Raw genomic sequence first — 16,516 nt, 5'->3', positions numbered from 1 at the left:
TGAAACTGAAAAATAGGCTACGCAAAAGTTTGGTTTTGGCGTTTAAAACTTGTAGTCAAGAACTTCCTAATGACCATAAAAGCTGGACAATTCACCAACATGAACTAGAAGGATGCAAAAGCTATCACAAATGTTTAAGGTCTTTATCTCCACAGTCAGAAATATAGTAAGAAAATGGAAGGCCACAGGAACCGTTCTTGTGTGGGAAAAATGTGCTAGATCAAGAAAAATATCTGAAAGGCAAAGATCAAGATTAGAATGGTCACAGACAAACAACTGACCACTTCCAAAGAGCGCCAGGAACATCTTGCTGCTAATATTGTCATTACATCAATTCACAGCCCAGAACACTCTCTTCACAAAGAACAGCTCAATGGAAGGTGATGCAGAAGAAATTTTCTGTCTGCCAACAAGAAGAGTCGTTTGAGGTATGCAAAGGCTTATTTGGACAAGCCTTAATCATTTTGGAAAAATATACTGTGGACAGACACCACATAGACTCTTTGTATGACAGAAAAAAGCCCCACTGCATTCCAAAAGAAGAACCTACTCCCTACTGTAAAATATGGTGGAGGGTCCATCATGCTGTGCGGATGAGTGGCAGGAACATGTACTGGAAAACTTGTCAGAGTTAAAGGTTTCATGGATTTTACCCAGAATCAGCAGATTCTGGAGAACAATGTTCAGGAATCAGTCAAGAGGCAGAAGTTACTCCAGATGTTTCAGTAGGATAATGACCCAAAGCACAGCTCCAGATCTACCTAGAAATTCATGCTCTTACATGATACAATGTTCTAAAATGGCCATTCCAGTCCCCAGACTTGAACATGATTGAAAATTCTATGGATTGATTTGAAAAGGGCCGTTCATCTTTGGCACCAGGGCTTAATTTGTGCTGGAACAAGCCAGATCCGGAACCTCTGAAAACTGATTCAGCACCTCATTTTACTGACATGCACCCCACCCGTTCTTCACTTTCTTCCGTGACTCCCCAACCCTCTTCACTTTTATTTGCCACAATTTCTCAACCCGCTTCGCTTTTGTCCGCGACACCTTTCCCTCCTCTGATAACATGGCAGATCTGCTACCCCGGTATCTGGTCCGGGACCTTGCAGTTTACAAATTAGGCACTGCTCGGTACCTATCGAACCTGACTGAATTAAAAAAAAATTAAGGAGGAAAGGTCCAAAATGCTTTCAGCAAGGATTCAAGGATTTATCCTTGACCATAAGAAATGTCTACAGGCTGTTACAGTATTTCAGTAACTGTGGCTTTACAAAAGATTGATGTCAGTATTTTGTTGGGGGGCCCACATTTTTGCACCTGTCTGTTTTTATTATGACTTAAACTGCTTTACATCTGTTGATTTAATAAACGTTATGTCAGAACTGTAATGTTGCCTTTTTTTGCCTAGGACATAAAATATATCCAAATGAAATTGCTGATTTAAAAGGCCAGCAGGCTATGGCTTACAATTATGAAAATGATCAGGGGTGGCCAAATTTTTGCATATGACTCAATGTGTGTTGTTTTATGTAAACTCATCAGATTTACATAAAACAACACACAATAAAACCCAAGCCACCAAATCCAACAGCAATAATTAAACACTAAAAAGCTGTTAAAAAACAACTAAGTAGCCAATTTTCTAAGTATCTTACAAAACAGCTTGAAATCTCAGCAATTTGTTAGCAGAAAAATTACCATCCTTATTTTTCTAGCAAGAGAAATGACACCTCTCTTGACTTACTGCATGTTCTGACCTATCATGAGATCATTTAAAATGGAGTACACAGTACATTTTGCTATAAATATTACATGAATGTGAGAGTTGCATTATAGATGTGCAGCCACCAAATCTGCAGTAACTGTGTGATGCGGTCATACCAATATGGACCAACATCTCTTAAAGCTATGGCATGAATTGTAGAAGGCAGATCTGAAGACCAAAGAAGGTCCAACACAGAGTCCGAAAAAAACTGGCTGTATTTGTTTCTACATATACTTGTATTTATTGTATATTGGTATTCTTTATGATAAACAACTTTTTAGACTTTTTCTTTTCTCTCTCTCTCTCTCTCTCTCTCTCTCTCTCTCTCATTATTGAAATAATTAATCATAGAATTGATTTAATTAATTTGTGTTGAATATATTATTTTTGCACCGCTTAGATATTCTATTGAGTCATGTGACCATAGTGTTTAAACAAACTCCAGACGTACCTGAACTCTGTTACCCTGATGAATTCAAGTTTGCTGAAATGTGTAGGTGCAGTTTTATTGGAATAGCCATGTGAATAAAGGCTTTGAAAATATTTTTTTGAGTACCTTGAACTTATAATTTTGCTGTTTATCTTTATGTATCTCTAACCCAAAGAGGACCGAGACATTTATTACCCCAGCAGGATTTTTGTTTGATTTTAAACTTTTATGATTTGAATTGATTTGATTTATTTATTTTTGAACAGAAAAAAAAAACTTGAACACAAACTTTATTTACTTAACAAAAAATACATTTTTGTTCTATTACAAAGCAAGGACATTTTTACAGTATGTCTGATAATATTTTTTCTTCTGGAGAAAGTCTTATTTGTTTTAATTTGTCTAGAATAAATGTAGTTTTACATTTTTTAAACACCATTTTAAGGACAAAATTATTAGCTACTTTAAGCTATTTTTTTAGTTAGTCTACAGAACAAACCACTGTTATACAATAACTTGCCTAATTACCCTAACCTGCCTAGTTAACTTGATTAACCTAGTTAAGCCTTTAAATGTTACTTTAAGCTGTATATAATTGTCTTGAAATAGATCAAGTCAAATATTATTTACTGTCATTGTGACAAAGATAAAGTAATGCAGATTTTAGAAGGGGGGGGGGGGGGGGAGGGGGCACGAGACATGTGAGCTTTGCATGAGACATATTTTATCCTTTTAGTATCTTTGACATATTATATGGTTAATTAACCATTTGTACACTTACATTTTATAGCATAGACTCAAAAAATGCATAGTAATGCTAACAGCCATTAATTGAAATTTCATCATACCTTTCTCATTTTATTTTTTTAATCACCTCTATTCACCATTATATTCCTTTAATAATATATATTTATTCTACTTTTTAAATTGATTAATATCCTGATGTTGTTTTTAAAGCTTTCTTTTTAAAGCTGTCCTTGTTTTCAAAATTTTGTTCTTCTCTAAGATTATATCCCACTTTTCCTTTCCTTTCTTTTGTATGCATTTCGGAAGTATTTTATTCCTAGCTTTAAACATAAATTGTGCTGTTTTAAATTGAACCAAATCATTAAACTTTAGTATCTTCAATTTAAAAAATAAAGGATTTGTATGCTACAAATACCCCACATTTTCTATCAGTCTAATTACTTTTTTTTGCATTGTACATAAGGACAGTAAGTTTGATTTATATATATTCCCCTAAATTATTAATTTATAAGGGATAGATCTTCATGAATTTCTACTGTTGAATACAAAACAAGATATTGTGAAGAATGTTGGTTAAAAAAACAGCCATTAGCTATAATTTCATCCAAAGATGCATATTAGATTAATGTCTAAAGTTTGAAGATTCCTTTAAATATTGTATTCAAATATAGTTTCCCTCCAATGAGTCAAAGAGAATGAAATCGACACTTCTTGATAAACTGGGGCCTAATATCAAAAAGAAAAATGGAATTTGCTGCGGCAGGAGAAGCCACCATGGGCCTTTTTGTCTTATATAATAAATCATTATATAATAAATTACTTCTGCCTTGGAGGACAAAGACAAAACAGATTAAATGTGTGGTGGCTTTTGGAGGCGTGATAGACTACTCTTAATGAGTGCAGATGCTCAAGACAGTTCTTGACGTAATAATACTGAACCACTTTGATGACAGACTTTGGCTGAAGCATTTTAGAATGACCAAAACAACATTTCAGATGTTTTACAATATGGTCTGTAAAAAATTATTGTTTTAATTAGTTACGACAACTTAATATTTTGAGTTATGTTAACTTATCTGGATTGAATGTGTTGACATAACTTAAATATCAATGTTTTACTTGGCTGAGCTTATACTTAAAAAATGAGTCAGCTGAACTATAAATTAGTTAACTTAAACATGAGCTTTAAATAGTACAAATATGTGCAATTGAAAATGAATACTTTTTTTATTAAATAAATCTACTTTAACATTGTATTTGTTTGCGTTTTGCAACTTTATATAAACAGGGTGGGCCATTTAGATGGATACACCTTAATTAAATGGGAATGGTTGGTGATATTAATGTCCTGTTTGTGAAACATTAGTCTATGTGAGGGGCAAACTTTAAAAGATAGGTGGTGACCATTGTGGCCATTTTGAAGTTGGCCATCTTGGATCCAACTTTTGTTTTTTTCAGTAGAAAGAGGGTCATTTGACGCATCAAAGTTTTTGGGAAATTCACAAGAGAAACAATGGCGTGCTTTTGTTTCAACTTATTTTTATTCTTTCATGAGTTATTCACAAGTTTCTAACTCATTGTGTTGGATTGTCAATGCAACCCTCTTCTCCTACTCTTCACACACTGATAGCAACACCAGCAGAAATGCCAGCACAGGCTTGCAGTATCCATAGTTTTAGGTGCTGCTCATCTTGTATCATCACACCAATTGCTTTCAGATGACCCCAAAGATAAACAGTCTAAGGGGGTCAGATTGGTAGATCTAAGGGGGCCATTCAACTGGCCCATGACAACCAATCCACTTTTCAGGAAACTGTTCATCAAGGAATGCTCAGACCTGACACCCATAATGTGGTGGTGCACCATATTGCTGGAAAAACTCAGGGAATGTGCCAGCTTCAGTGCATAAAGAGGAAAACACATCATCATGTAGCAGTTTTAAATATCCAGTGGCCTTGAGGTTTCCATTGATGAAGAATGGCCCCACTATCTTTGTTGTCAATGGTGTGAAAATACAAGATGTGCAGCAGAAACTACGGATACTGGAAGCCTGTGCTGGCATTTCTCCTGTGGTGTTGCTATCAGTGTGTGAAGAGTGGGAGAAGAGGATTGCATTGACAATCCAACACAACGGGCAGCACATTGAACACATTTTATAAGTGGAAAGAAAATTGTAAATAACTCATGAAAGAATAAAGTTACGTTAAAATACAATTACACCATTGTTTCTCTTCTGAAATTCCCAATAAGTTTGATGTGTCAAATGACCCCCTTCCTATTGAAAAAACAAAAGTTTGATCCAAGATGGCTGACTTCAAAATGTCTACCATGGTCACCACCCATCTTGAAAAGTTTGCCTCCTCACATATACTAATGTGCCACAAACAGGACGTTAATAGCACCAACCATTATTGTTTTATTTAGGTGCATCCATATAAATGGCCCACCCTGTATAACAATTTAATTTAATGCAAACTTTCATTAAAATTTATATTTGTTTCCTTTTGGATGACGTCAGCTGATGAACATCTTTCTGAAGGCTTAGAATTTGATTGTGCTGGTAAAAAAAGTTTAAGTAAGTTGACAAAATTTGGGTGGGTTTGGGGTTAGTTTGGATGTTTTAAACGTGCATTTCATGTTAAATACTTAAAAAGAAACAACCTAATTGTTTTTTGGTGTGTTTGAGAGGGTTTTGGAGAGATTGTTTATCTGGCAACACTGTCCGCCATTTTCTCATTGTAATGGTGTGTTGTGTGTTTGTCTGAGGTTCTTCTCAGATACCTGCTTCTTCGGTAAAAAATTGTATTTGTAGACTTCAAAAATCTGTTTTTAATATTAAATGAAGCATGGTCCATCAGTGAATTTTCATTTTTTTGGCTGATCTATCCCTTTAACTGTGTATTTTTTAAAACACAGCCAAAATACTCTTAACAAAAATCTTTGTTTTCCATAGAAAAAACAAAAAAATCCTGGCATTACAGAAAGGTGAATAAAACATCAATGTGAACTGAAGAACTGTGTGTGTATTTTTACCATGGCAGCAGGTCTGGATGCTGCTGGCGTGGGTTAGCCGGGTGTTGTTCATCACTCGGGGAGGGTGTGAGGGTTACTGTGGACTGCAGGCTGTAGGTTGTGGCTCTGCTGGATTCCTCTCCTCTTAAAGGCAGAGTGGCTGCGTCCTCAATCAGATAAGTTCGCTCAGGCAGAGGAGGACACCACTCTCCATCATCCTCAGGGCTATAGGGACGTAAACAGATTAGGATGCCCGTTAAACCTAAAATCGACTAAAACACAAAAGCAAACGCGTACAAAGCATCATACACACGCATAAACAGAACGCATGTGAAAAGACTCCAGACTGCAGAAATGATTGCAAACGATAAAAGACTGGTAAATAAAACCAGACAGTGTAAATAAATAATTTAACAGAGAATCCAATGTCGGGTACAAAGACAGCATCGTAAAAAAGCTTATCAAAAATTTGTCAAAGCAGTTTCATCCATGGTGGGTGATGATAAAAATATGATGTGAAAGCATCGAGGACAAAGGTTGATTTGTGCGGTTCCGCTTTATTTCCAGCCGTGGCTATTCTTGAAGGTTCAGACTGAGAAGCCATGTCTGGTGACCTGCCTCTCGGCCCCGTCTCTAACAGCCTAAGAAGGCTTGGCTGTAAGCGCTAACATCATTAGCCCCTGTCACTTTGAGCTGAAACATCAAATAAGATTAGATAAGACCTCAATTTATCACCCAGACTACATTTTACCATGTCGCACAGGTTCTGTATTACTTTTCTGAGGTGGAGAATTACATCCGGCAATGTTTGAACTTCAAAAATACAAAAAAACATGGGATTTAAAGCTACCGAAATGGCACATTTATAAGCATGTGAAATCCTAAATTTGTTGACAGGCACTTTTAAAAAAGTTACACATTCCATAGTTTTTGGACATGTACTATTGTTAAATTGATGTTATGTTATATGTTACTGTATAATTAACTATTGACATGTTGCATGTATAATAACTTTTAGATTTACCACATTTACGATGGTTTCATAAAATGCAATCATGGTACAACCACTTGTACCATGCTTATTCCATGTTTTGTTGATATTTCCAACAGTATCATGATGTTTTAACATAACATCATGTGTTTGGAAAAGGTATCCACATGTTTGTTTGATTGTTTGTCATTTGAACAAGTAATATGGTCTTTTGCCATGGTATCTGAACGTGTTCCAATGTATTATGATGGCATTTAATCATAAATAATGTCATTTTGAAATAAAACAATGACCTTTTGTCATTATCATGGTATTAATTTCTTTATGGTTTTGGACATTATAATTATAATGTTTTTGATAGATTCATGATCATGAGTCTAAAAATGGCATTGACACAATCTTCTGATCAAGTACTTTACTGGCTTGTATTTCAATGATTTTTGAACATGTCCTGTACCATTCTAGCATGATATCTTGGCTTTTGAATATTTACCATTAAATTACTGTACATGACATGGCACCACAGTTTTGGACAAGTACAATGGTGTTATCATTTTTTGTAGTTATTTAAAACATTTTGACAAGGTACCATTTAGGATATTGTATTCCACTTTTCACCTGTTTGAACAACTTTGAACACATCTTTGATCACTTGTTTGAAATATACCACTTTTTATGGACATGCAGCATGCTAATTGTTGTTTTTTTTAAGTCACCCGTTAGTTATTTAAATGTTTTTGACATGCTATACTATTCGGTATGTACTGAAATTAAAATTGAAACAGAACTGAAAAAACTGAAACAGAAACTTCTGGATGCTCTGGAAACTTCTGGATCCCACCAAAAATGTTTTTATTGTTTTGTCTTATCTTAATGAATCTTAATACATTTTCAAGACTTGTTAATTTGAACTCATTGTGGAAAAAGGAATATTTTTTTTTATTATTTTTGTCTCTTTTTCTTTTCATTAAACAATTTAAATGCAAAGGCCTGACTGTCTAAAATAACTTGAGCTCTTTAGCAAAACATCCTGTGAGCACAGAATTTGCAGTTGAGAATTCTTGTGCTTTTGATGCTGTGCAGAGAATTAGTAGAAAAAGGGGACGTATGTATGGGTACAGCCAATGGAGAACTCGAGAATGATTAACAAGTGACGAATTCCACTAAACTCCACCTGTTAATATCAGCTACATATAAAAGCATGAATCAGTAATTGAAATTTGTTGCGCACCTCCTGAATGTAACTCTTGCATTGCAATGAGGACACCAGAATTCTGTGATTCGAATTATTCATTTGTATCCAATAAATTACTAATATGATAAACATTGAAGAAAAAACTCTCCTAACCTTTTTTATTGAACACACATAGAATTGATTAAATATTCCAGCATCATTAACTTTATTGACACTAATAAAAAAACACAGGTCAACAAAATAATCACATTTTATTTACAGAACATAAATAATTGACAATAAAATTTTATAGTCAAGTGGGGCCACTTTACCAGCATTGCTATGACAGTACAGCAGTCCAGTGCTATTGTAAGCAGCAGGAACAATTATACTACGCTCAAACTGTCCTGTTGGAGCATTATTTGAGCAAACTTTGCTATCTGGTGAGCATGACATTCAAACTCATCTAAGTATGTGTACATGAGTGAAATATCCATAGCGCTATTTTGTACTCAGACTGAAGTGTACGGATGGGTATTGTTAAGGTTTTAATGGATTTACTACTTTTATCGATACCCCTTATCGGTTCGGTACTTTAACAGTTCTCTTATCTGTACTTTTTGAAGTGTTTTTGTTTTTCAATGAAAAAACACAAAAAACAAATTGAACATAATTAACAGCACTTTATTTTATTATTATGTTTTAATTGTAATACAAAACAAAACCAATAATTGTAAAACAAATATTTTTTTTTCCTGTAAAAGAATGCACAAGGGTTTTAAGGAAAATGACTCATGTTTGACTTTTCTGGCTGAAGTCAGGACCTTTCTTTGTTTATTGTGTTCCCTGCAGTTAAAAATACTCAATAAATATTGAGTTGCAAAATGCAGTTAAATGAGATAATGTTTATGATTTTTCATTAACCCATTCAAATATATGAGTTAACAGTGTTTTGGGAGTTAACTGTGCAATGCAATGTAAAAGTAAGCTGTTAATTATAATTTATTAATATAATTTATTAGCAGTGTCACGATCACCAGCGACCGTTACTGGAAAACATGCACCATCACTAATGGACTACAAAACAGCCATTTCATGGACTACAACTTCATACATTCACATGTTCTGCATCCTGACTGATTGCACTAACACTACCGGAGGATTGTCAAGGACAAATTACACACACTATTTAAGCAGCACATACACTTACTCCAGTTGCCGAGTCTTATTTATGTAAGTGACATTACAACTCGGTTTCCTTGTCTTGTTTTCCCGTCATTTTTGACCCTAGCCTAGTTTGTCTTTTTGTTCCTGTCTGCCTTCCGACTTCTTGCCTGTTAAGCTGCTTTAACACTAGAGTTTGTGTGTGTAAAATTCTGTGTTACGGTGCTGCGAAAAGGGGCAGGAATAAACAAGATTATTAGACATTTAAAAAGTGAGCGAGAGCGACCAGAGAGATCATGTTTTGATCCTTGATTGGTCGCACACAGTCAAGTGATGCGATTTCGCAGGTCAGAGTTCACTAAGCTCGAACTTTGCACCGCAGCAACCTACAAAACTTAATGCATGACCCTGCGTTTCCGGTCTGACGCACTCTTGTGCGTATGAAGGGAAGTCTATGGGAGGAAAACCCCAGTGTGATCACAGCTTTATTACGACAACGATTCTGGATTGTCTTTTCTACAACTGTTTGCAGCAGTATTGACCACTGCTTGCCTGACATCCTGAATAAACCTGCATGTGGATCTGAATTCAGTTGTCTGTGTCACATCCCCATATTACAATTAGGCTATTCATAGGTTATATTTGTAATACAGCTGATGTTAAAGGAATTTTAATGCTTAGAATTTTTTTAGGCTACTGCAAAAAAAATAAAAATGTTTTCAATGTAACCGAATGTGTTTATTTTACTATTGATATTATACTAATTTAGGTGATTGACTGCTGGCATAACAATGTGGATAATGTAACGTTACCATTAGTAGCTAGGCAGTCAAAAACTTTTCACTGCAGGTAATGCACTTTTGAAGATACTTTCCCTTAGCCAGGTTGCTTGCGTTTCTGCTTATACAAGAAAACAACTTGTTGCATTTGTTGCAATGGACATTATTGGTGTCCACTCAGGAAATACAACCCATTTGGTTCACTCCGCAAGCTTTTGAGCTGTATGTGCGTGTGTCTGTATCGCAAACTATGTGTGTGTGTGTCTGGCGCGAGCCTCCTCTGAGTGTGCGTGCTCAGCCAAGATTTGTGAAAGCTTTTATACTTGAAGCGCTCGCAATGTGAGATTGCCTGCAGTGCAGACGAATATCAAATATTGCAAATTAGAAAAGGTTGGACAGTTAAATTATGCTACAGTAAGTAATGTTTATTCAGCAATATTTCTCCAGTACCAATAGCAGAAGCATTAACGTCAGAGCTAAACGATACTTCAGCATTTCATAATGTAGTACGACACCGATAAAGTACAGAGTTTCGGTACTCATCTCTACTGAAGTGTGTGTGCAAGCTAGTCAACGGTTCACTTTGCTGTGGTCAAAAAAAGCCATTTTCAGCCCTAATTGTTTTCAGCAGCCAAAAATTGGGTGCATCTGTAGCTACTATAGCTTTCTGAACATGTACTGTACTATGGGCATAACAATAATAGTTTTGAACATCTATGATAAAATACCATGATTTTTGGTACATCTACCAATGATTTTTCACAATATGGTGATGCTCATTTTCATTACCTGTGTCTTTTGTCTGGGATTTGAACCTCCTTGTTTTGTGCTGAATGCAATGACAGCACATCAGACCATGTGGGTGAGGAGCTTTGCCCTGGAGACTTCTGCTTCACCAGTTTGCCTGCAAAACAGCATGAAAAGAAAGAACTCAAGGCCATTTGCATCAAACTGACATAAGCATTTGGTGCAGCACTTGTTGATCCAATCTGTCTGCATAGTAATTCTCAAGGATTAATCCCTTAACCCCCATGATTGAAACCAATGTCACGCCTACCGTTTGGGCCTCTTGGGTATTGGAGTTTTGCATATTCTGCTCCGCTGTGGCTGGACTGAAGGCTCCACTGGTCCAGGTCCTGCTCCATGCTGTACAGGTCAGTTTTGGAGAGTACTGGAGTGCTGGTGTAAGGGTCTGGACCCTGAGAGTACATACTGCACAGGTCATGTCCATCAGCATCGGCAGGGTTGATGGTACAGTAAATGGCACCTTCGTTTGAGGATGGGCTGTACTTCCCATTTTGGCTCACATAATTTGAGAATCCCGAAGCTGTAAAACAGATTAATGAGTTATAGGAGATTTGATTTGTTAGTGTGACAGTAGAATAATGCAGGTGGAACGCCCATGACAGAGATCTTACTGTTGTAGTATTGATCTGTGGAGTCCAGTCTGCCGGCACAGCAGTTGACCGAGTCTTTTCCATTTCGAGAGAAGTTGCCAGTGGGCCATGAATCTGCCAGCCAGGGGTAGTTTCCCAAGTGTGACTCCAGCAAACATGGCCTGTAAAGAAAGGCTATTACTGTTAACAAACATGAAAGCTGTAAAACATTTGATGTGAAATATGTGTTTAATATAATAATGGGGCAGCACTGTGGCACAGTGGGTAGCACAATTGCCTCACAGCAAGAAGGTCGTTGGTTTGAGCCCCGGCTGGGTCAGTTGGCGTTTCTGTGTGGAGTTTGCATGTTCTCACCTTGTTTGTATGGGTTTCCTCAGGGTGCTCCGGGTTATCCCCACAAGTCCAAAAACATGTGGTATAGGTGAATTGGGTAAGTTAAATTGTCCGTAGTATATGTGTGTGCATGAGTGTATGGATATTCCCAGAGATGGGTTGCAGCTGTAAAGGACATCCACTGCCTAAAACATTTCCTGGATAAGTTGGTGATTCATTTAGTTGTGGCGACCCCAGATTAATAAAGGGACTAAGCCAAAAAGAAAATAAATGAATGAAAATAATATAATACACTCACCAAACACTTTATTAGGTACACCTGTACAACTGCTTATTAATGCAAATTTCTAATCAGCCAATCACATGGCAGCAACTAGTTTCTTAAACATGACAATGAGTTCACTGTACTCAAATGGCCTCTACAGTCACCAGATCTCAATCCAATAGAGCACCTTTGGGATGTGGTGTCAAACACTTTGGACAACGCTTAAACTAAACCTCGTTAAAACGCGATTCAGACTTTTTAATACCTTTTAAGGGCCTTATTTTTGTCATAATAATAATAATAATAATAATATTAATAATTCGTTACATTTATATAGCGCTTTTCTGAGCACTCAAAGCGCTTTACACAATGGGGGGTGGGGGGGGGGGGGTGGCGGGGGGGGGGGGGGGGGGGGGGGGGGGGGTTGGGGGATCTCCTCATCCACCACCATAATTGATTTATCAACTTCTAATACTTTTTAAAGAGCCCCTATTGTGGGTTTTGAAAATGAGCTTCCATGTAGTGTGTAACACAGATCTAAGTGAAGTGAAATATCCAGCTAAGGCTTAAATCTGAAAGTGGACAGTTTTTAAAACTATTGATTCATCTAAAAAAAAGAGTCGACTCATTATGGTTAGAATGAATCGTCTTCATAACGAGTCTTTAGCCGTTTTAACGTGACGTGACTACGAAACATAGTTGCTATGGGCGCAACCCAGGAAAATTTAAACCTGCGTCCCGCCCACTAACACAGCCTCGAAGACAAACAGATCCTGAAGTCATGAGTCAAGAAGACGCTGTGCTTGCCTGGATATTATTGGAAGTGTGAGGGGAAATAATTGATTCAGCAGTCTACATGCTTACAGAGGGCGATTCATCCGTTTGATAAAGGAAGGATCAGAAAAGACTGGTGTATGAGACTTGTGAGAATGAGCAGACAATACACCAGGCGTGCGTGCAAAATAAGGCCAGTTTATTATGCATAAAGGCAGCCTGCTACAATCTGGTGAGCACTACAACCCCTTGGCTGGGGATGGGATCTTTGGGCAAAGCAGAGTACAGGTAAGCCCTGAGAACATAGAACACTTCACGCAAGAGGTGCCACAGCAATAATTGCAAATAGAAATGATCTAAGTTACAGCTGAGAAGGGAGAAAAGCTCGGTCACGGAAATCACGCTCAGTAAATGATGTGCACGCTATCAGTTTCATTTTCACTGCTAAGTGCCGTTCATACTTCCCGTGCGGGGGGTTATGACGGTCACAGGGTTATCGCGCGGGCCGTCCGCCGGGGGCTTGAAAAACCACGCTGGGCATTTGTCTCGCGCTGGGCATTTGTTTAGCGCTGAACGCTGTCGACCAATCGCAACAGGCTGTCATCGGTCTAATCAGTGCAGATTAGCTTCGCGCTAAGGAGGGGTTTGGGAACAAATGAATCGCTGAACAATTCATATAGGAGTCGCTGGGATAATTGGGTAAAAATAAATGCATATTATAAGACCATGAAAGTGTTTTTTGACCTTGCATGCATATCAGTATGTTGTTGGAGACCATATAACTGAAATATGACCCTTTTTATGTATAAAAAGACCTGGGGACACCCTGTACAAGAAAAAATTTATGATCACCAGGATTGCATTTTTTTTTTATAGGAAAGATACAGTACAGCAATAATATTTTCAAATTGTAATACAACGTAAAATGGCTGTTTGAATATATTTTATAACATAATTAATTTCTGTGATGGTATACCATAATTTCTCATATCTTCAGTGTCACGTGATCTTTTAGAAATAAGTCTAACATGTTGATTTGCTGCTTGAGAAACAGTTATTAATTGAAACTGTTGCATTTTGTTCATGATACTTGAATGAATAGATAGCTCAAGCAAGGAAACTAGAAATATTCTGCAACACTATAACTATCTTTACTGTTGCTTTCACTTTCAATGTAACGTGTCCTTGGTGAATGACTGAATAAATGTTGCGAAATAATACAGACCTTCCATTGATAAGATCTGACCCGTCACCCCGAGAGAGAGCAACTGAGATAAAAGAAAAAAGAGAAATAAATCATTTTAAGCTCATTTGAAAGCACACAATGGTAGATCTGTGCTAGTATGGTACAGAAGGTTACCTGCGGGTGTGTATGCAAAGGAAGTAGTGTAGTGTCCAAGTTCTTTTCTCCTTCTATGTCTGCAGTAAATCCAGGCGCTGAATCCCATTAGAACCATCCAGGACGATACACCAATTCCCGCGATGAAGGCAGGCTGACGGACCACCCCTGTGATCTGCTCTGATAGGCTGACACTGTCATCCTTCACCACTGACAACGACTGATCTATTGCTACTTCTGATAGAAGACACACCAAGGAAATGGAAAAAAGTGTATAAGAGCAATCAGGTGATAGCGGAAAAGAGACATGAGAGTAAATGCTTGCTGTCTTATATAGGAAGCACTTTATTAAAATATATACCCCCACATAATCTGTCTTCAGCTGACACACGGTGTGGATATAAGATTTCTTATACCTTAACATTTTCGATTCCTTAACATAAAATACGAGTAAATGCTGAGATAAGATACTGTCAGGTGGATAAATGTCACCATCAGAGCTGTGCGAAACATTTTTTTTTCAAAACCAGCATGCAGGACAAATCCAGCTGAAACCGGTAGACGTGTTTTTGGAACAGGGCAGCAGGAATGCTGGAACAAGCCAGGTTATTAGCTTATTCAATCTGGCCATGGTTATTATCTGGATCAAGCTTATCTACATCTGGCCAAGCTGGTTATTTGCTAACAAAAATAGCTATTTGAGGATCTAAACTCAATTACTTTGATACAGCTGGTAATTTTCTGTCCAAGCTGGTAATTAGATACTATCCAGTTATTAACCTGTCCAAGCTATTAATAAACTGATTCAAGATGATTATCAGTCCTGATAATAGCTGGTTATAAACTCGTCTATGCAGGTTATTTGCTAGCCAAATCCTTAACTGGCTAAGATGGTAATTATATTAGTATACTAGTAGATCAAACCTGCCAGAAGCTGACATAACAGGTTATTAGCTGGAAAAGAGGCTTCAACTGTATTAAGGTTATTAATTTAATCTAACTCTAATTTAATCTTACTCATTGTCCAAACCTCATTTAATTGTCTAAGAAGGATAATTGGAACAATTTAATAACTAGTGTACCAAAATTAGTATTAGCTTGTCAAACAAGTAATAGGGTGATCCAAGACAGCTATTAGCTGGATTAAGTCGGATAATAGCTGGCAAAGATAGATATCAGATGGTCCAAACATCGTATTAGCTTGTTCAGTCATACCATTAACTAGTTATTATGGTTATTAGCTAGATCAAGCCTGTTAGCAACTAGCAAAGTTGGTAAAAAATTATCATTAATGAGCTTAAACTTGTTAAGCTCGATCTAGCTACTCAATAGCTGGTTAAATCGATTATTAGCTGGTCTAAGCAGGTAATTAGCTAGTCCTTTCTAGCCATTAGCTGATCAAGATAGTTATAGCTAGATCAAGCCTGTTAGCAACTAGCAAAGTTAGTAAAATTATTATTAATGTGCCTAAACTTGTTAAGCTCGATCTAGCTGCTCCGCTGGCTAAATATTAGCTGGTCCAAGCAGGTTAATAGCTAGTCCTATCTAGCCATTAGCTGGTTTAGATAGTTATAGCTATATCAAACCTGTCAACAGGTGAGAAATTTGTCCTTTAGCTATTCAAAATGGTAAATAATAGTATCTAAATAAGTTATTAGTTAAATCAAATCTGCATTAGCAGTCCAACCATGCTAAAAAAGGTTTTAATTTTAATGCTGGTTTATGCTGGTTCTTTGCTGGTTCAGCACATGACCAGCAAACAGCCATTAAAAACCAGCAAAAAGACCAGTGAGAACCAGTATAAACTATCAAAACATACAATATAAAACGTGATTAATTCATTATAAAAAGTTAGTAAACCTGTTGCCTTTAGAGTAACAAGTTGACTTCACTTTAAATAGTGAGTAAATCCATTGTAACTTGGAACGGTTGAGTTGGCTCAACTTCATTTTATAATTATGTCCTTTAAAAGCAATCGGTTTACTCGCTCTTTAAAAAAAAAAAAAAAAAGATATCTAATAGGTTGTTTTTAATCATGTGGTTCTGGTGACATGGAAAATTCAGATGGAAGTAGAAGTAAAAGTAGGAAGTAAAAAAAGGAAGTACAAAAAATATAAATGGGAGACATAAAGGAAAGTCTGTATTTTTTCAATTTATACCATATTTCAAAGGAGATATAATAAAAAAATTACCATTTAAAGTTGAAGTCAGAATTATTAGCCCCCCTTTGATTTTTCTTCTTTTTTTAAATATTTCCCAAATTATGTTTAACAGAGCAGGGGAATTTTCACAGTATGTCTGATAATATTTTTTCTTCTAGAGAAAGTATTTGTTTTATTT

At 36.6% G+C, this 16,516-nt stretch overlaps 1 protein-coding gene across 3 annotated transcripts in view; it reads right to left on the bottom strand.

Moving 5' to 3' along the window:
• zgc:77784 overlaps positions 1-16,516 on the bottom strand; it is a 156,429-nt gene that overhangs the window by 5,755 nt on the left and 134,158 nt on the right. For all 3 annotated transcript variants that reach the window (XM_073922898.1, XM_073922897.1, NM_001431128.1), the window contains 6 exon segments: positions 14,198-14,413; positions 14,063-14,105; positions 11,487-11,626; positions 11,126-11,395; positions 10,858-10,972; positions 5,982-6,185 (listed from right to left, as the gene is read on the bottom strand). In XM_073922898.1, coding sequence (XP_073778999.1) covers positions 5,982-6,185; positions 10,858-10,972; positions 11,126-11,395; positions 11,487-11,626; positions 14,063-14,105; positions 14,198-14,413 — 988 coding nt within the window.

Source organism: Danio rerio, chromosome 15 (genome assembly GCF_049306965.1).
Source record: "Danio rerio strain Tuebingen ecotype United States chromosome 15, GRCz12tu, whole genome shotgun sequence".
NCBI classification, from domain to species: domain Eukaryota; kingdom Metazoa; phylum Chordata; class Actinopteri; order Cypriniformes; family Danionidae; genus Danio; species Danio rerio.
The sequence above is the reverse complement of the archived record's forward strand: the minus strand, read 5'-3'. Positions and strand labels throughout refer to the sequence as shown.